We start from the raw sequence: 22,343 nt of genomic DNA, 5'->3' as shown, positions 1-22,343 counted from the left end.
TCACAGTGTTCCGCAGAGGCGTTTAACCTCCCAGCAGTGGCTTGTAAAATATTAACGGCGCTCGCCAGCAATGCTGTGCTATCATCCTGCTTTTTGGATCGTTTTGTAGTGCTTGGAGTGAGGAGCCCCTCTCCCCCATTCAGCTGATCCCCACCTTCATCTTGCGTGTTCATTGGCACGTTGCTTTGGGTGGGATTTTCTTCATTCGTATCATCCGTCTCCATAAAATAAAAAGCACAAATAACAAATAAATGAAAAATGATTACAAAAGCCAGTATATATTATTTAATACTTTATATAGGCAGCTAGATATACGTATTAAGATACATGATTTTGTTTCAGCTTCCCACAAATCATTTGGAATGGATTCAAATATGCAAGGTATTTGAAGATATTAGGAATTTGCCACACTCTATAGGTGCCATGGATGGGAAACACGTTGTGCTGCAGTCTCCAAGAAAGTCCGGGCAGTGAGTTCTTCAATTATAAAACACACTTTAGTATTGTGTTGTTTGCTGCTGTTGATGGAAACTACAATTTTGTATTTGCGGACGTCGGATGTCAGGGAAGAATTTCTGATGGTGGCATATTCAGTAACAGTAAACTACATGCAATGATGACAGATAACACTTTGAGGTTGCCTGTTCCAACAGAATTTCCTGGACGACAAATGAAAGTACCGTACTTCATTGCAGCTCATTGCGCATTTCCACTTAGAGAAAACGTAATGAAGCCGTACTGAGGACATCTTGTGAAGGGATCTTACCAAAGAATCTTCAATTACCGATTAAGTAGAGCTCGTAGGGTGGTCGAAAATACATTCTGGATACTAAGTTCAGTATTCAGGGTTTTAAGAAAACCAATGATGTTGGAACCAGAGAAAGCCCAATTAGTCGTTATGACAATTATTCATTTGCATAATTATTTGAGAAGATATTCATCAAACGTGTATACATCTCAAGAATTACTGGACAGTGAGTAAGACGGAGTATTGACAGAAGGTTCATGGAGAAACGATGTAAATATGACTTCCATGCTTCCCCTACAGAGGGTACCTCGAAGGTCCTCAGTTTACCTCCAAACACTTAGAGATGAGATAGCGGACTACTGCATTAAAGAAGGGGCCATTCCAGGGCAAAATATGTGTGCATGATACAGATGTGAAATGTTCTTCCGGACACCCTACATTCATAGCGATGTCCCGCCAAGCGTCACTTTTTTTGTTCTTTTTATAATAATCATTTTCTCCGGGATTCCACAGTACAGGGAATGATTTGTATGCCTCTACGGGTCCCAAAATATCTTCTTCTGACCACTCCATGTTTGAGGCGTGCTCGTTTCACGAGACAAATGGCAACCGAACCCGACCACACTGCGGCAACGAATCCTTTTGTGTTCGTCACAAAAACCGACAGGAACAGGATCGCTGGGTGACACTTTAGGCGTGCGCTGCGCGTGTTCAAAGTCACGTACACACGAGCGAATAAGTCGATAATCCCGTTCGATCTATGTTGCATTTCAGCAGCGGCGCGTTCGTGTATTCCCACCTTTACACTGGCAGTGACATCACATCTCGGCGCTAGGCAGCACTGTGAAGGTCATTCATGTTATGTGCAATATAGACTCCAGCTCAGTTAAGAAAGTGATACGACACAGACCCGACGAGTGAACAAGTTATCTGCATTAGTAACACATTTCGTTTCTTATTGGTAAGTACCTGGCTCTTGCCTCAAATGGAGCACATGCTAACTCTAACATCGATCTGTCGTTTATTATTTATTTATCGTGTATTATTTAACAGCGCTTTCGGTTGGTAGGATATATAGCGTGGAATGGATGAACGTTAGATGAATTATTTGGAGGGGATGGTAAGGAATTTGCCGTGGAAGAATGAATGTACTGTCCTCGCCTGGAGGGACGGAGGAAACCCGAGTTTCTTGTGAATATTATTCAAGGGCGTCACTGCTACTCCCAGCCATTTGGGTCGGTCTGTTGTAGGTGCGCTCAGTCTCACAAAGGAAATGTTACTATGACATGCTCCAACTTCCCAGGGACAGACGGCACGCCACTGCCAGTCAATAACAGAGCTCGCTGAAGATCATGATACTGAACCTAAGCATACCGCTACATTAGCTGATCACTTGGTGTAGTTCTACACACGGACACACAATGCAGTCTTCAGTACAGTTTCACATGCCTTTGGTTTGATCACCATTTAGCCCATGCTTGCATAGAATTTACAACGATATGTTTGGCCACACAGGGCCATCTTCAGGTATAGTAGTTTATGACCAATTGTGTAAGCTATAATGCAATATTGTTGCATGTAGACCCATTGCTTTGCGTCAACCTCGAGATAAGCGACAGTACAGAGGCCGTTGGTAGGTAACTACCCACAAACAACAGAGGAATGGTGTTTTCTGCGCGGTCCGCTAAGCAACAATCGAACACCTATAGATGAACTGTTTTCTGTGCTGTTTGTGCCGAGATGTTATATGCAGGACAATTGCAGCAGTGAGTTACATGTGGGACAGTTGCCTGCCGGATAGAACGTGAGTTCGGAAGCAGAGGATATTGTCCGTCACCAGGCAACGACTGGTGAACACACAGCAGACTGAGAAAACTTATTACGTGCTGTAGTGAAATGTAAAGTATCTGGATTGTGAATTAGCGTTATAGCTAGTGACTTAGACCAGACACAGCGGAATTGGTATCACATCATCAAGCCAAGTCATCGCACTCAGAGTTTACTATCAGTGAAGTAGTTACTAAATGTGGTATCTTATTTTATTGCTATTATCTTCCTTAGTGGGTTCTGCAAATCGCTATTATGAAGAAGGTTTTTATAGGGTAGGGAAGGGAGTACTGGGGATGACTTTATGGAACCATTGGGGCGGTGGCCCGAAAAGAGTTTGGGAACCAGTGATATAGCCCGTGAGGGCTGTTCGTCCGAAATATTATTATTTAAACCAATTTTGGCACCTATAATGGTGTATTATGTAAAATGATTTTAAAATAATTTTACAAATTAAATTTATATATAATGATAAAATTTTAACAGGTACGAATTGGTTAAAAATGTGTAAAATGATTTCACGGACTATGTAATACTGTAATACAATATAGAGACTGACTACGGGCTGGAGGACGGAGGAGTTCGATGCCCGGTACGGTCAAGATTCCTCTCGTTTCCGCGTCGTTCAGACCGACTTTGGGGCCCACCCAGCCTGATAACCAATGTGTAGCTGGAACTCTTTCCCCAGGTTTTAATCGGCCGGAGCGTGAAGCTAGCCACTCAGTTCCAACTACTGCCGAGGTCATGAAAATGTGAATCTATGCATGCACTCCCGCATACGTCTTCATGACTTAGTGCGTAATTAGCTAACCACAAGGACAACTTTTATTTACTACCTTTTGAAAGGATAAAAGTTAGCGAAAGTCATCATATACTTGATATAGCCGCCTCGCTTGTTGCCGTCACATAGTCTCGCGTTGGCGCTATTTATAGCAGCTTCGTTTATTGACGCGGTTATGTAGCTTCGCTTTGGGGGCACTTTTATAGACGCTCTCTTACCTTGAAGACTTCTTTCGCAAGCTGTAGAGGTTGCTGCAGCTGGGTTAGTCTGTAGTTAAACGGTGGCCTCTTTAAACCACGTGTCGTGAATGTTCGGTGCCATCTCTCTTTCCGCAGAGCACTAGACTTATCTCAGGGTCATTCACGGGCCTTGTTTCGACAAGTGGGCTTATTAATATCAAGAACAAGAAGTCACTAGACACTCAACAAACTTTATTAGAATTTTCTTCTTTTTACTTCACTTGATTAACTTTAACTTCTGGTAAATGTTATTAGTGTGAATTTCTGAGACCTTTAACACAGCATAATTCTTTATATAACGTGTCTAAAACGAGGTACCTGACCTACTTCTTGTTTCACAGTTCGAAGACGTTTCTTACCCCACGGAGAGTGATGCAATACTCAAGTACCAACAGTCCTAGTTGGCTGTTAATTATGGGTGCAGTTCCGATTTACAAACTCCAGCCAATACTTTTAAGCTTTGAATCATGCATTCTTTTCTAAATCATTCTATATGACGTAATATGCTTGAAGAAAGACGAACCCCGGAACTATAAAACTTCACATGAAGTTACGCCATATTGGGCAACCCTCTACTCAGCGTATAGTCTGCCGAATAATAGTGTGACGTGTCGCGCTAGCTGGACCCCCGCCCCCGAGCTGACGCGCCGAGCGGAGCCAAAGTGAGCCGAAGTTAGCCGAGTCCCAGCGTCCTGGTAGCTATGCAACGCGAGTCAACAGCGGTGACGTAAGACTGCGTGAGGTAACAGCGTTGCTAGGCTATACGCAGACACTGTTACGTGGCACGCAACGACGCTGTTGACGCGGGCAACAGGCAACAGCGAACGGAATAAAAGCCGGCTGAGCAGTAAGCGTGAGTTAGTTGTAAAGTGGCCGTCGGCGAGTTCAGTTGTAGTCGAGTTAACTTGTAGCCTTCCCCGAAGAGAAGTAAAGTGTATCAGAGGCCGAAGACAGTTCTCTAGGTAGCAGCCTGCGAGTCGAGTTGAAATATAGCAGCCGTCGCGGAAAGAAGTACCGGACGTGTGTGTAAATGAGAATTAATTGGGAGTGTGTAACACAGTGGCACTTGTATAGCTCCCGTACTGTGAAACGTGTAGTCTACTGACAATAGAGTGAATTGAATATTGCGAATATGGTTATAAGTTGTGAAACCCCGCAACATTGTCATAATTGATTGTAGCCGTTACTTGTAGGTTGTTGAATAAACGAATTAACAATCTCTAGGACGTCTTCAGTAAGGCAAAACACGTTACAACTGGTGTCAGAAGTGGGTGTTGGGTGTGCATAATAGTACATTTCATTACATTAAATCACACAAGAATTAAATCTTACAGAATTACAATAATTACAATCCGAATCATCATCATCAGTAATCTGTCAGACGACTGGTCCACAGTCTCTTCCAAAACAATTCCTCCACTTAATGCGATCTAGAGCTTTCTCCTTCAAATGACAGTATCCTCATCCAGCATCTTCTTACGTCTTCTTCCTCGTCATCTTGTCACTTCTGTCCGCCCCTCTACATTTCCTTTGATAACTTCTTTTAGAAGGCAGTTTCTGGGTAAAACATGACCAATCCAATTAGCCTTCCGTTTTCTTATTTTGTGTAGGATATTCCTCTGCTCACTGGCTCTAATTAACACTTCTTCATTTCTCACATAATCGGTCCAACTGATCTTCTCCATCCTTCTCCAACACCACATTTCGAAACTTTCCAGATGTTTCTGATCTACTGCCGTAAGTGCCCATGTTTCAGCCCCATAAAGAGCTATGCTCCAAATGTAGCATTTCACTAGTTTGTTCCTCAAATTTAAGTGCAATATGCTGGTAAAAAGATTCTTCTTCTTGCTAAATGCAGCTTTTGCCATGGCAATCCTGGATTTAATTTCACTAGTACACCTTCCATCATCTGTTAACAAGCTACCCAAATATTTAAAACATTTCACATTCTCCACTTGTTTTTGGTCTATCTTTATTGTGACTGGGGTTGGTTGTCTCGAAATTTTCATTACTTTTGTTTTCTCCACATTCATTTCCATGCCATAGCACCTTCCAATTTCAATTAGTCTATCAATCATGCCCTGTAGCACAGTTTCTTCCTTAGCCATTAACACAAGGTCATCTGCATATTTCACAGTTTGAATAATTTGCCCTCCTACTTTGAAGTCACCGAGCCCATCCAGAGCTTCCTTGGTAAGGCATTCGCTGTACAAGTTGAACAGAATTGGTGATAAACAGCATCCTTGTCGAACTCCTCTTCCAATCTGCACACTTCCTGTCTCCCCCCTGTCCAGTCGTACTCTAACTTTCTGATCCATGTACAATTTGCTAATCAATCTTCTTTCATGCCAATCGATACCTGTTTCTTTCAGGATCTGCATTAATTTGGTCCAGTTTACCCGGTCAAATGCCTTCTGCCAGTCTATGAAGCAAACACACAGTTCTTCATCTATCTCCAAAGTTCGTTCCGCTATAATTCTCATCATCCCAATTGCATCCCTGGTTCCTTTTCCTCTTCTAAATCCAAACTGATCTTCTCCAAGTACATCCTCTATTTTCCTTTCAATTCTTCTTTTAAGTATCTTTGCTATTATCTTTGCTGTATGTGCAATAAGACTTATTGTGCGATGGTCGCTGCATTTTGTAGCTTTTGTCTTTTTCTTTAAGGCAATCATTGTAACTTCTGTAAAGTCCTTGGGCCACTTTCCAATTTCATATATGGTGTTCATTAGGTTTGTCAATGTTTTCAAACCACCTTCTCCCAGTAACTTGAGCACATCTCCAGGTACATCATCATCTCCTGTAGCCTTTCCCTTCCTCATTTCCTTGATAGCTTTTTCCACCTCACTTTGTAAAATATATGGTCCTTTCTCGTCTGTATCTACTTCTTCTTCCGGTTCAACTTCTAAGGTTTCTGGCCGATTAGGTCGATCATATAGTTCTGAAATATAATTTTCCCAAATTTTCAGCACTTGCCTCTGATCTACTATTCTATTCCCCTGGGAGTCTTCGATGCCAACATTTTGAATCCCATGATTCTCTTTCCATCCTAGTTCTTTTGTCTTCATGTACATCAAATCATAACGGCCTGTTCTTTGAAATTCCATAATCTCATTACATATCTTCTCAAGATATTCCTTTTTGGCCCTGTCCGTGGCTCTTTTCAATTCATTCCTCAGTCTCCTGTATTTCCTCCTGCCTTCTTCATTGTTGACATTCTTCCATTTCCTTCGCTCCTCCATTTTACTCATCATCTCCTGTGTAACCCATGGTTTTCTTGCTATCTTCTCAACTTTACCTACCAAATCACTGATAGTATCTAACATGCATTCTTTTATATTGTTCCACTACACTTCAGCATTTCCGTTTTCGCCTTCAACTGCACCGAGTTTCTCTTCTAGGGTGTCCTAAACGCTTTGTCTTTGAGCATATAACTTCTCCAAATCCCATCTGGGTCTGCGCTTTCGAAATCCTATAATTTTCTTCAACCTGGTTCGGAACTTGGCAACCAGCAAGTTGTGGTCAGAGTCAATGTCTGCCCCAGGAAGCGTCTTCACATCCTTCACACTGTTTCTGAATCGATGTTTCACAAGGATGTAGTCCAGCTGATGCCTCTTCCAATCCCCAGGTGCCTTCCATGTGTAAATTCTTCTCTTTGGCTTCTTGAACCAAGTGTTGGTAACAATCAATCCATTTCGTTCACAAAAGTCAATAAGCATTTGACCTCTGTGATTCCGTCTTCCTAGTCCATGTGATCCAACAATATTCTGATATGGTTCATCTCCAACAATGCTATTCAAGTCTCCCAATATGATGCTGTTTGTATCACCTCTTCAATCTTCCTGAAGAATTTCTTCAATTGTGTTATACACTTTTTCCACTTCATCATCTTCATACTCTGATGTTGGCATGTACACTTGTATAATCAGTATATCTACCGGTTCCGCCTTTAACTTCAGAGCAATAATTCTGTCATTACACACAATCTTCTTAACAACACTCCTCACTACACTTTTATGCACCACTATTGCCACACTTCTTTCAACCCGTTCACCTCCTGAATAATACACTGTATAATCACCACTTCTTATTTCACCTTGTCCTTTCCACCGCATTTCACTGACACCTAGAACAGACACCTCATTCTTCTGCATTTCGGTTTTCAAATTCTCCAATTTGCCTGCTTGATTCAAGGTCCTTACATTCCATGTTCCAATCTTGTAGCCATGATGTTCCTTCTGATCTTCTCACTTTTTCTTGTTGTAACGCCTGCATGACATTTTCTCTAGAAACACTCACCCCCGGAGATCCGATTGGGGAAGTAGTTTACCTCCGAATTGTTTTGTCTCCAAAGGAAACATCTCGCATACATGGTATCTCTGTTTTTGGAAAGAGACTATCCAGAAAAAGTGATAATGTGTTAGTTTTTCCATCAATCCGAATTTTGGCGAAATTTGTCCATAGATGAATAATCGGTTATACTGACTGTAACCGCATCACTGCCATGCACCCATTTAAATTGAATTAATTTAAGTATTGGAAATTTAATTGCTTCACAGTTAAATGTTATGAACAAGTCAGTGAGACATAGGCCTATTCTTGCATGTAAGAGTTAGCTTATTCTCAAACTTGCAATAGAACAGGAAGAATGCCTGTGGATTTTCCTTAGAATTTTAGCTCGAAAGTGTAATTGCTGCAATCTTTTAGAATTCGAAGCTCGACAGTTTCTGCAACTCGTAATTCTTAGAGAGGCTTTTCCGCGACCCAAGCCAAGCGTAGAATTCGTCAGAGACCTGTCGAAAATTACGTTATGTCTTTAAGGACTAAATTCCAGTGTCACAGTGGGTTGATTGGAAATCAGGGAAATGAAGTAAACTCCCTAATTTAAAAAACGTCCAATCACTAGAACTTAGGGGGTGTGACAGAGCCGAGAAGCTGATGGACCAAGGACCTCACATTTTGGAGATAAGTCAGTTTTCGAAGTCAATCACACACCAGCTCTTGAACAATTCAGAAGCAAAACCTGTATCAATCAGTTGAGAATTTATTGTCTGTACTTATAAGCATTAGTAACGCTACAAGCAAAGAGTGTTGTACTTCAAAGAAACAAAAACTAAAAAATAAGCAAGTTCATAAATGAAATTAGTGATTGAGTAAGAAAAAGGGCATAAACGTTAATAAACAGTTAAACTTGATATATGTACGTGTGTAACGTTGAGCTTACTTCCTACCTCCTGCAGCTAGAGACCCGCTATAGGCCTTAAGAAAGGGATCCTCAGCTCTTCCGACTACAACGATCCTCACCCACTTAAAGAAATCACCTGAGATAATTAGTAAGCCCTGATTGGAGCTTGCTGGCGCCCAAAGACGGTAACAAAGGTGGCCAACCGAATCGTTAAACAAAAGTGGTAAAGAGGATCGTTGAGATGACGATGGATCTGTGTGGCCGAAACATGTCGCTGAATTTACGTGAAAACATAGACTAATTGGTGACTCAGCCAATAACTTGTGACGCTGCTCCGGACACTAAATTTCTGCGTCACAATTGAAGAAGATGCGATAAGTTCCAATTTTCAAAATGCTTCCAGTATTTATACGTCGGTGTGAACTTCAGACATATGTACACAGGATTCTTATTTCGTAATTAGCTTACACAGGGTGTACATATTGTACACAATGTGGGGAAGAGGACAGAACCTAGTTGCACCCCTGATGTACATATAAGCCTAATAGACTAAGAGTCTTGATTATACCGATGGAAAATTATAATGTAGGTAATTTATATAGCAAGCCAATATTGCATCAAGTTAAGTGCCAATTTTGTAATGACCTTATTCTGTCATCTTGTGGTATAGCTCCACTGAGCTCTGTCATTGTCTGATGCACTATAGTAGCTACAGTGTCATTGTTAGACGCACTGGGAGCCTGTACTGACAGACCTGTTTTCTGAAATTCCTGTTGTGGCACCTGCTGCTGCACTACAATGGCTACAGTGTCACTGTTACACAAACTGGGAGCCTGTATTGACAGACCTGTTTTCTGAAATTCCTGTTGTGGCACATACTGCTGCTGCACTGCAGTGGCTACATTGTCACTGTTAGACAAAATGGGAGCCTGTACTGACAGACCTGTTTTCTGAAATTCCTGTTGTGTCACCTGCTGCTGCACTATAGTGGCTACAGTGTCACTTTTAGACGAACTGGGAGCCTGTACTGACAGACTTGTTTTCTGAAATTCCTGTTGTGGCACCTGCTGCTGCACTACAATGGCTACAGTGTCACTGTTAGACAAACTGGGAGCCTGTACTGACAGACCTGTTTTCTGAAATTCCTATTGTAGCACCTGCTGCTGCACTTATAGTGGCTACAGTGTCACTGTTAGACGAAATGGGAGCCTGTACTGACAGACCTGTATTCTGAAATTCCTGTTGTGGCACCTGCTGCACTGCAGTGGCTACAGCGTCACTGTTAGATGAACTGGGAGCCTGTATTGACAGGCCTGTTTTCTGAAATTTCTGTTGTGGCACATACTGCTGCACTACAGTGGCTACAGTTTCACTGTTAGACGTACTGGGAACCTGTACTGACGGGCCTGTTTTCTGCAATTCCTCTTGTGGCACCTGTTGCACTATAGTGGCTTCAGTGTCACTGTTAGACGCACTGGGAACCTGTAATGACAGGCCTGTTTTCTGATATTCCTGTTGTGGCACCCGATGCTGCACTACAGTGTCACTGTTAGACGCACTGGGAGCCTGTTCTGAAAGGCCTGTTTTCTGAAATTCCTGTTGTGGCACCTGCTGCTGCACTACAGCGACTACAGTGTCACTGTTAGACGCACTGGGAGCCTGTTCTGAAAGGCCTGTTTTCTGAAATTCCTGTTGTGGCACCTGCTGCTGCACTACAGCGACTACAGTGTCACTGTTAGACGCACTGGGAGCCTGTACTGAGAGACCTGTTTTCTGAAATTCCTGTTGTGGCACCTGCTGCTGCATTGGTTGCCGGACACTTTTCCCTTTGGTGCCTTCAGTTGCTGGTGTTGATTTTCTTGGCGCAGTGCAGCTGCGTAGGATTGTTCTGGTGAGGTGAACTTAGAGAAGTACGTCCTCCCAGAGGATTCCTTGGGAGCTCGCTGTGCTCTTATCCTTTCGCATGGCTGCAGCCTCGGTATGGCGCTGGATGAGGTTTCTCTCCTACTGGAGCTCGCTGTGCTCTTCACCTTTCGCATGGCTGCAGCCTCGGTATGAAGCTGGGTGAGGTGAACTTAGAGAAGAATGCCCTCCCAGCTCCCTTGGGAGCTTGCTGTGCTCTTCTCCTTTGCAGTTCTCCTGTCTCATGGTTGCAGCCTCGGTATGACGCTGGGTGAGGTGAACTTAGAGAAGAACGCCCTCCCAGCTCCCTTGATAGCTTGCAGTGCTCTTCTCCTTTGCAGTTCTCCTTTCGCATGGTTTCAGCCTCGGTATGACTCTGGGTGAGGTGAACTTAGAGAAGAACGCCCTCCCAGCTCCCTTGATAGCTTGCAGTGCTCTTCTCCTTTGCAGTTCTCCTGTCTCATGGTTGCAGCCTCGGTATGACGCTGGATGAGGTTCCTCTCCTACTAGGGTGCAATTGCAGCAACTCGGCGTAGATTCTGTATTCGTCTTTTCGGAGCATTCCTTATGCAGGTGGCCACCACCACACCACACACATCTTGGGGGTCACTTGCAGTTGGCCCAGACTTGGCCAAAATTTTGGCAACTGTAGCACTGTGTAAGGCCAGTTTGAGCTCTGTGTGATTCTACCTTAATAATTATGTGGTTAAGGCTATTCAGTTTGAAAATCTCTTGAGATTTTACGTTTCATGTTAAGGTAACAAGGAAGAGCTGTAGGGTTTCCATGTAGATCTGTCCATTTGGATCTCTTCGATTGGTCGTCAATTGCCTCACGTTCACGATGTTGAAGCCTAAGCCCTCAAGGCTGCTGGAAATATCTTCTGCTGGCGTGTCTGGGGGAAAGTGGCGGATTAATGCCTTGATAGGCTTTTCAGAATTTGGAGAGAAGGTGAAATACGGGAGATTATTTTCTCCAGGTAGGATTTCATGGCTGAATAGTCCGTCACTTCTTTTGTTATAATAAGAGTTCCATTTCGTGTGTTTCGGAATTCATACTCTCCTTTGACGTGTTCCTTTAGGTCTAATTAGGTTTATGGTAAAAGCCACCACTTCTGGTGGCGTCTTACCTGATTTCCTGGCAGCCTCCTCCTCCGTGTTCTCTGCTCCAGCAGTCTCCGTGTCCATGTTATTAGCTCTGAGGGCTGCGAAGAAGTTGCGAATTGGCACTGCTTTTGGAGTCTGCTTGTCAGCTGTGGATATAGGAATTGATTTGGTCGTCTTCTTGACCGTCTCTGAGGTATCATTACAGATATGCCTCTTGCGTCTATTCACTTCCTGGAAGTTGTATTCCTGGGCCGTTGATTCCAATTAGCTTTTGGCTATTGCTCCATTTTGTCCTGCCATTGCATTCACCTTCAGGACAGCCTGCTGTTCTTTCAATGTTACTGGGTTCATGCCGTAGAGTGAGTTGAAAAGCGGCTTCCGATGTAAGGATTTACAAAATTTTAATCTCGTGTCCTCCGCAACTGTTCACAATAGTTGTCCACTGAGACCTTTCACTCACCCTAGCCGGCGTTCATTTACCAAGGGCTTCAGTGTCACTTATCATTTTATGTACCTGTTGTACTACAGAAGCTGCTTCTGGGTAATTGTTCGTTATGGCATGGCAGTCAGATTTCAGCTATGATAGTTCCTGTCGCCTTTATTTCCGGAATCCCGTTCTGGGACGTCCGCCATCTTGGTTATGCTCAGATTCGCCGTTTGTTGTTTCGCACAGCACTACGCACAGCCGCGGGTGAGCTGCAAAATTCACCTACACCACTTTTGCCAACCGCAAAACTATGTAACATGAAGTTCGTATAAACCACTCTCTCCAACACACGTTTCATTCAATTCACTGATTCTAGTCAAGACATGGTATAGCTGACTTATCGATTCGATAATTTCAAAATCAAAATCAAAATCAAAATCACATTGCGACTGACGGTCAGTCAGTCAGTCTTTGCGTCGAGTCCTATCAGGGGCTAATGACCAGATAGATATTACTGTTTTATATGTACGGTCTTGTTTTTGTGGGGCGCTCTCTCTGACGGGAGGACGTGTCCGTCTTTTATCAGAGTCATTGCCTGCAATAGTAACTCATTTGTCATAATGTAAAAGATGTTTACATTTTGCATGTTAAAAATATATATACTGTTACATGTTGGGTATGTCACTCGACAAATAACTTCTCGTGGGTCTCGGATATAGCGAAACTTTATTGGAGAGCTCACAATTATTATTACTTGCAGTATCACAACTACTGCCTCAATACTCAGTGCGACGTTTCAACTATCCTTGGCCATGACTGGATCGCGACTGTCTTCAGCGGCGCTATCTCAAGACTGCCTCGTTCTCGTCGGCTATATTCTGTACGTGTCGTAAGCTCTGCTTATATAGGGGTTACGCGGACCGGATACCAGACATCATTTCTCGCGGTTCCGTTACCGCTGTTCAGGCAGTCCGTTGTTACGGGAACGTTCCTTATAGATTACACCGGTAACGTGTTTCGTCTCATTCGTTGTTACTCAACGACAATTCGTTGCTACGATTTGTCGCTGCGGGAACTCCACAATTTCCACGTGGAAGTGTCCGTTCCGGTTGTAACGGTTGTCGCAGTGTGGACGTAAGGTAACCCGTCACAATATAATATATAGAGCGCGTCTGTCAGTCTAGGCTCAGTACAGCATATATCTAGTAGCTTCCGCTCCAACGGCAGTCTAGTCACTTGAACGGTCATATACTTGACCGCAGCCAAGCTTAAACCTCTCATACTTTTTATGTCAGGCCTCGCCTTGTCCAATATTGTGAACATTATCGTTACCGTAATTTTGTATGACTTCTGCTTGTTGCCTGCACAGTTTTCTTATATAATCGTATTCGTACAGAGTTTTGAAAGCCATGTGTAAACCGAGGACCGGTGTGCGCCTTGGGAAATTGCCAATTGTGCGGAGAACCTTGTTTTTGCAGGAGCTGCTATTTCGTTAGACGGGTATGTGCCGTGAATTCCCAGGCGGGACTAGCGTAATTCATTACAGATCTAATGAGATGTTTTGTGGAGGGTCAGAATAATGTAAGAGCTTAATATCTCACTTTTGATAAAGAACACACCTTAATAAATGTTCTGTGCCGCCCCTGCTTGCATTTCCCTAGACGTAGACATTTCGCCTTTCATCGAAACACCTAATTTTCGTTGTGAGAGAAAAGAGCCAGTAAGCTTGATCACGTTGGTCGAAAATTCCAATTTTGACAACTTATATAGTTAGCCAGAGTGCCATTTGGTGTCAAAGGCTTTTTCGATGTCCAAGAACACCACAGCCATAAAAATTCTATTCTTTAAATTGAAGGTCACTTGGTCCGTTAGCCTCATACATTGCAGTGTCGTGCTGTTACGTGCACAGAAACAAAACTAACCTGCGTTAAACAGGCCTCTTTTTCAACGTGCTTTTGGAGTATTTTCAGAATAACTTTCTCGAATAATTTGCCTGTCGTGGAGAAGAGTCTAATCTGACGTAAATTTTTAGGGAATATTGGGACCTGGCTGGGTTTCGGCAAGGTTATGATTTTTGCTTCCTTCCAAGGACTTGGAAAATGAGACAGCCGAAGTCAAAGACTGAATAAATGGGCCAAGTGTACCAATGGTCGTCTTGGAAGGTGCCTGACGCATTTTTTTAATGTCATTTATTCCATTAATTAATTAATTTCAATTTAAAAGAATTTATTTATTTCTGCAAGTCACATGGACTTATCCTCTGAAGAGGTGGGCTGTTGTCTGTGTCTTCGAGTAGAGCTTGAACTTTAGCCTCCACCCACCGTTCATGGATTTCATCACACATATCATGTTTTGTGAGCTGAGTTTCCAAACAGTCAGCATTGCGTTGGCTTTTTCGGGTGGATTAAATTTAAGGCCTGACGAACCATGAATATCAATTGGTGCCCTCGGTCCATCCCTCTTTAGGAGGGATTTTGCAATGGACCATATAGCCAGATGTTTGACTTGTGCATTACTTATTCTTCCCCCCAGTTAAAGTGCGTTTTAGGGGTCATGCGCCTGATTGACTCCGTGGCCGAATTAACTGTCGTTTTACACGCTGGATTCCTGGTTTCTTACAACAAGTTTCGTAGCGTCTGCTACGATTTAACAAATGATATAGCCCAGGAAGTTCTTTGTGTCCGAAAGTGTAATCTTCCTTTTTATTGTTAGTGGCGCGGGACTAAGTTCCTTGTACTGCGACCACTTCTGGCCTATTGTACCAGCCCCAGATGATAGGTGAGGGTGATTGTGGAGCAATTGGTGGAATGAAGATTTGCAAGGGAACCAAAGTACTCGGAGAAAACCTGCCCCAGAGCCACTTTGTCTGTCACTAATCCCACTTGACCAGACCCGGGATTGAACCCTGGCCACCGCGGTGGGAAGCCAGCGACTAACCGCTTGAGCTATGGCGGGGTCCAAAGTGTAACTTTACTTTTCGACAACCACAGTATACCGAAGCAATAGAGGCTGTATAGTCGCGCGCCGCTTTATCGGCTTCTACCCCGATTTAATTTTTATTTTCGGTGATATTAATTCAGAGGCGAGGCTCTGAAACATGTTACAATCTGTGATTTTCTCAGTTGGTTCCGAAATATTCATAATTTTGACATGATCCGGTATGTGTAATATTATTGGTAGGTTATCTGAGTCCAAAATATCTGAGACAGTAACATCTGACACTCTGATATTTTGGTCGATGAAAATATGCAGTAAATCACCATTTCCCGCAGGGGAATAATGATTGGGGCACTGTGGTGCTGAAATTGGCAGCGGACTTTTGAGTTTTCAGATTGGCCTGCTGGGATACTTGCCTTGAGCACAGCCTTTAATTCGTGAAGGGTTATTTTGAATGAGCCATAGAGGGCACTAAATAGGGTTTTGCGACTGATGGCTTTACAGGGGTTTTGTTTCTTCTCCTCTGCCGAGTTTACGACGACAGACCATGGCTCGCTCTTACCCACGGAAGCTGGAGTGTGCGCTGCAACATCCTCAATGTCGCCCAGCACTTTGAACAGAACTTTCAGCTGTGCCTCCGCGTCGGGAAATTGTCCTATTAACCTGTGGCACTCTGATTTTAAAGTTGAACATTTATTGTCCAGAACGGCTTGTATCCCGGCACTGGGACGTCCGCCACCCTGGACACGTCACTCCGTTCGTAGTTCGCAGTCACTCCACTAACGTCACTGAAGAACAATGTCCACCACTAGCCCACTCAATCCTCTGAGTCAACGTCGAAATCTGACTCTATAACACTCGTTGGGAAACCCCCTCTTTCAAATACACTGTCTCACAATCAAACCCGCTCTTCTGGTCTTCTTGAATAATCGCCAGACTCTCTACTTATCTCTGGATCACCAACTACTTAAGCAGTAAATCTACAGCTCTGGAAGACAATTTGACACTTGAACTTCATCATATATATCCCAGTGGCACGTACCACACAGAAAATACTTCTACTGTTGTCAAAATAGTTATATGACCTAGCAAAGAGTCAAAGAGAACACAGTTCCTATTGTTGTGTGGTTGTGGGACGTGTATACTGAGTCGTTGCCTACCAATGATCATGAATTTTTGTCATGCTTTAAGCGAGGAATTGTTTATCACGCCGTTGTATAGCTATACATGTTGGCTCGTAGAGTACAAATCTACTTCCTCTCCACTTCTTAAAACTTGCTATTCTTTTCAGTCAGTACGGTACAATGCAAAGAAAAGGGTTCGTTGAAGTTGCCCCAGTGTTTCAAGTGAGCATCATGCCATGAAGACGAATAGGGGAGCAGACATATACGATCGTAGCTCCATAATTCTTAACCTAGCCACTGGATGGAGGAAGTGATCAGCTTCACGTCCCGGCTCGGCGGAAGAGCCTTCATTATCCATCAGACAGGAAAGTGTGTGGGCCCAGCCAGTCTGAATACTGTGGAAAAGAGAAATATTATCTTCCATCTGCCGGGAATGGAACGCGGATTCCTTGGTCGTATAGCCCACAGACTAATAACTTACACTACTTAAGCAGTGCAACTGAGTATATGACACTTGATTCCTCGCGATGGTATTGATTCTTTCGAATGTGACACCCCGAAGATGGAGGTAGCAAGATTCTCCTACCAGACTATACGGTATCACATCCAAGAAAACCATAAGGCAAAAGGTAAAGTTGTCCTTGCGCTTTATTAGTTAAGCACTATGCACCTTTCTTACCCTTGGCACTAGATGGAGGTGAGTGGTCAGCTTCACGCCCCTGTCATTTTACCCCCAGGGAAAAGAACCCCAGGTACCCATTGAACAGGAGAATGGGTGGACCCTAGAGCTCGTCTCGACGTTCTTAATAAACAATTTTGCCCTGTCAGGAATCGGACCGAGGCCGTTTAAGTCAGGAGCCAGTAGCTATGCCGACTGAGCCTTCCTGACTCCTGGAGAAGGCAGTAAAACACTTTAATCCAAATTTATTAACCAAGCAAGTAAGTGAGCAATCGATCGATCGATCCGCCAACCAATGGAGCAGTGATCGAACCAGCCGTCCGAATGGTCAGACTGAAGATTAGGATCAGAAACACGTGTTTCTGCAAGACACCTATGTGAAATACGGGTCTGCTATAAGTGTCGGCGAAAATTCCATGATGAAGAGTTCCCAGTTGACAAATAGTTCACAATTTGGTGAATAAAATTTGATCAACGGCAGTCTTAATAGGCAGGAAAAAGGAACATATGAGCCCAGTGCTTGCTGAGGATGACGTCAGATGATGTCGGAACTAGAATTGTATAATACAACTAGAAATTCACTAAAATGTGCAGAAGGGCAAATAACTTAAATAGCATGAACAATTACACCAGCAGTTATCTTGGTTCAGGAGGCTGGAATGTCAAGCTCTGGTACAAGAACTGAAACAAAATTGCTGAAACTCACCCTATGAGCCAACAATAATCCACGCAAACCTTGCAGCCAAGCGATTTAGCCAGCAGGCTTCATTTTTGCAGTTGGTTTCTGCAGTGTGTCGTCGAAGGTGAAATCGGTCAGCAATTGACTTTCTTTTCTGATGAAGTGCGGTTTCACTTGCAGTGATACATAAACACGCAGGGTAATCACTAGTAGGTTTCATGGAATCCACATCTAACCCACTAAGTCCTGCTCCGTCCAGAGAAAGTGGGTGTCTGGTGTTAGCAAAAAAAGATTGGTGGACCTGTGTTTCTTTACCGATACAATTAATTACGGAGGATATGTAGAAGTCGTTGTCGAGCAGTTGTTTGCAGAGTTAAACGAAGAAGAAAGACTTTGGCAGGTTTCAATAAGACTCAGCTAATGCCCACACTGCACGTGTGTCTGTACAGGTTTTTTCCGATGTCTTCTGGGACAGAATTATTAGCAGTGATATATGGCTAGCAAATTCACCTGGTATTAATCCTTTTGATTTATTTCTTCTGGGATTGTTTGAAGGACAAAGTTTACAACAGTAACTCCCGAACGGAAGAACTAAAAGAGAATATTCATTGGAAAACTGGAAATATTCAAGCAGAACAGCTTCAACGGGTAACTCAAAACATTTTCCGACGGTGCGAGGAATGCCTACACGTAGCGGACCAGCATCTGCTAATTGTAAATACTTCATTCTGAACGTTATTGACCAACAAGCATATTGGATTCATCGGCATAATTCGTATGCTCCTTGCAGCCGGCGGTGCACTGATCGCCATGGAGCGCAGAGCTGTGAAACGACCAACAAATGCAAAAATTTCCCTACATATACTCGTATATCAGAACTAAAGAACCATGGGTGTACAGATATTACAATACACCCCTTGAATTTAGTTACATATACATCATACGAGAACTGTATTATTATAAGTGTTATGAATCTTAAACAGGGCCGCGCCATAGCTCAAAGCGGTTAGTCGCTGGCTTCCCACCACGACGGCTCGAGTTCGATCCCGGGTCTGGTCAAGTGGTATTTGTGGTGGACAAAGTGGCGCTGGGGCAGGTTTTCTCCGAGTACTCCGGTTTCCCTTACCAATCTTCATTCCACCAATTGCTTCACAATTACCCTCACCTATCATCTGGGGCTGGTACAATAGACCAGAGGTGGCCGCAATACAAGAGACTTAGTCCCACCACACTAACAGTGAAAAAAATTATGAACCTTAAGAAGATACACATGACGACATGTGACCACAACGAACGAGTTACTGGAACAGATTTTTGGCAGTGATAATGCAATTAGGTATGAAAAATATTATGTATCAGTGAAAGAAATTATTTTGAAATACACTAACCAAGTGGTTGATGTAATGGCAACTCTATACACTTGTGTTTGGGAGGTGCTGTGTTCGAATATCGGCCGGGACACCGGCTATCCCGACTGATCATTCTCGTGGTTTTACGCAGGTCCTGTATACTTGTCTAGATAACACCATAATTAAGCCTCGATGGTGTCTGTACGAATCCTATCCAGATCATGGATCCTACCATTCGATGTTATGGACCCGCGCAGTCCGAGATAATCTCAACGCCGTAAGATAAATCATAAAAGAGAAACATACTAGGGCAAATATTGATTTTTCATTTCTTTTTTTACAGAATTTCGAATCACACTAAAAGGAGCTAAGGAGAAAATTGGAGACTGCTTACAAAGCAGCAGTCGGTGTAGTACTGCACTGTTTCCCACTTGGCTACACCTGTGTAACACAGTTTGGAGTGGAAAGTTCGCGATGCTGGAGTCTATGTGGGTATGGACTCTGGCCACGGGTCTTATAAGTCTTATCTTGTACTTGCTTGGCACTTGGACCCAAGACCATTTCTCCAAGAAAAATGTACCGCACCTCAAGCCTGTACCATTCTTTGGGAACGTCGGACCACTGGCTTTGAGGATGGTTTCTTTCCCTGAATTTGTTCTTGACTTGTACAACAGGTTTAAAGGCCATAAATATGGCGGTGTATATGAATTCTTTAATCCAGTTTTTGTGCTGAGAGATCCCGAGCTCATAAAGATGGTGACCGTGAAAGATTTTGAGCACTTCCTGGACCGCCGATCTCCTCTAAGTGAAGAAGCTGAGCCGCTGTTCGGAAAGGGTCTATTCAATCTCAAAGGTGAGTTCTTCATTCCGAATAGTCTACTGCTTCTGTGGCACTGAGCGGTGCAGAATTGTTGCCAGTTCGGATGTTTCTCAGAGCACTAAAGAATAAACTAAACCGTGTGGAAAACACCTCTGAATATACTCTAACCGTTTGCTTACACTTTTGGCGCCACCTCCTATCTAACCGTCCTTTTTGGCCCCTTTGTTGCTGGTTGCAGCTTCTCCTCCAACCGTTCCCTCTCACCTGTTGGTACTCCGAGTTTGCAGGTTGCTGCTGGGTCCTTCTTGCCCAGTACTTTCCTTTTTGTTGTTGTTGTTGTTGTTGTTGTTGTTGTTGTTGTTGTGGATATTTGATGTTTGCCCTATATGGGTTACATGAATGCTGGGCGCCAGTGAGCTTACTATAAAGGCTTATTTTTCAGGAAAAGGGGGAATGAACCGAAAACTACAGGTGATATGTACTGCATTCGCACTAGAGCAATGAGATTCTGTCTCAGGGTGCATAGAGGCCTCGCGTTAGCGGGAAAAATAAGAGTGTTTATAGCTATGCACTACACTGCACGGTTTAATGAGCACTTTTTGATATTCAGGTAACACCAATTGTCTTTAATCCCTTAAACAAACTTGAAATCACTCAAACTTTTGCAACCTGGATAGTTATTTATCGACTGATTTTTAGCACAACACTTAGAAGTGATTACACTTTCGCTTAAACTTTTAAGCCAAATTAAGGTTCACAGTAATTTTTGCGTCTAATTAATTTTGCCCAGTTATGAGAGACTGTTCCAGTAACACTCTTAAACTTAATTTTAATTCTAACTTTGACTTTTGAACCAAGTTGCCAGTGATGCTAATTTTTCGGCTGTACACTTGAAGAGTTGTTCAGAGACTCCTTTAGCAGACTGACTGCTTTGAAACAAGAAATCTTCACAGCTTCAGCTCCGCCTCCAAGTTACTACCCTAATTTCGGCTGATTGGAACAATTCGAAATTAGGGAGTTATCCACAATTCACACCTAGCTGTAATTTGGGACTTTGCAGCTTAAAGTCCTAACGTCGTTTTTGACAGCAGCTTGAAAAATTATACAAGTAGCGTACGTTGAGGTCCTTCCCACTTTTGACTTACGGAGTTAAAAACCTGTCAAGTGTTAACTTTACCAAAGGATCCCACCGGTCAACTTTCGAACTGAATTTCCAGGAAAGCTCTGCGGGGTGCTTCCTGCCTGGTCTTTGTAGGATTGAAGCATACCCTATTCTTGAAACCAAGAGTTGGGCTAAGTCACTCTTGAATTTTCCTTTCTACATCCTATGTTATTACTTAAAAAATATTGATTACAAATAAAGCTGGTGGTGTTAGTGGTACGGCTACAATACATCATTGATAAATAGTGTTATAATTCATTACATCACTAGAAGTTAGTGTATTGTACAATATTTTAAACACATTATTGGAATGATAATGGTAATGCCGAAGACCGAAGCTTTTGCCCTTAAGACTGCCTAATCAAAGCATGATGTACACTCAAAGATATTTAGGCAAAAAGAAAATATTGCCGATGTTTTGTAGGTTTGTGTTACTTTGGATTGTAACAGGAATGAAGAAGTGGAAAGGATCTGGAAGAAGGCGGTCGTGATGTTATCGAGGTAATATTCCAAAATTTGGCTGTGGGACTATGGGAAATCAGAGAAAAGCCCAGTCAGTATTTTTGTAGTCAGGCCTCGATTAGAATAGAAGACATATACTGACAGGTAAGACAGGTAAACACGTGTACATATACTAACACAGCATGTAATCCAGTATATTGACGCTGCATAAGTCTTATATATTTACACAGTATGTAAAATTATAAATTCACAGCATGTGAACAGATACTTCGACACAACATGTAAAACGATACATTGACACAGCATAAAAACTGATAACACCAACACAGAATGTAACCTATATATTGTGGCGTGTATACCCGTTGGTAGACAATGCCAGCAAACACACGCTGCCAACAGTATGGGAACAGTGTTTTCTTCATATGCGGAGTGTGAAGTCACACAACAGTATGTGTCCGTCACGCGACATGTTTCCTACCCGATGCGCCGCGATGACGTCATTGACGCTTGGATGACGCAACAGTACTGTTGATCATGATGTTTCCATGCTGTCCGATTCGAAGGTACATGACGAAGGCCAGACTGGACGAAAACGAGTAGTGGAACCTGGTGGAACGGAGTACATAAGAATGCAGTAGGTGGGCCTGTGAGGATGTAAAGTGTGATTGGAAGATTCTATGTGTAATATATGATAGCGAGTAATAGCTGAGAAGTCAGACAGTTAAGACTTATTATGCGACTCCAAGACTTTATGTGTGCTATAGTGCAGTGAGATTGGGAGTGTGTAATTCATTGTGATTTGTACAGATTCCGTGATATAAATATGTGAAAACTACAGCCGATAGAGTGAAGAGAATAGCGTGAAGTGAGTGTAAATTCTATAAACTCGCAATAATGTAATAAGTAATTGTAGTTACT

The 22,343-nt window shown here is 43.0% G+C and overlaps 1 protein-coding gene across 1 annotated transcript in view; it reads left to right on the top strand.

The window, feature by feature from the left end:
- LOC111865926 (cytochrome P450 9e2) overlaps positions 1-22,343 on the top strand; it is an 88,099-nt gene that overhangs the window by 33,995 nt on the left and 31,761 nt on the right. The window contains 1 exon segment of the mRNA XM_033752036.1: positions 19,325-19,834. Within this exon segment, the coding sequence (XP_033607927.1) occupies positions 19,325-19,834 (510 nt within the window).

The sequence above is a fragment of the Cryptotermes secundus genome, unplaced genomic scaffold (genome assembly GCF_002891405.2).
Source record: "Cryptotermes secundus unplaced genomic scaffold, Csec_1.0 scaffold2018, whole genome shotgun sequence".
NCBI classification, from domain to species: domain Eukaryota; kingdom Metazoa; phylum Arthropoda; class Insecta; order Blattodea; family Kalotermitidae; genus Cryptotermes; species Cryptotermes secundus.
This window is presented reverse-complemented; position numbering and strand designations above follow the sequence as displayed.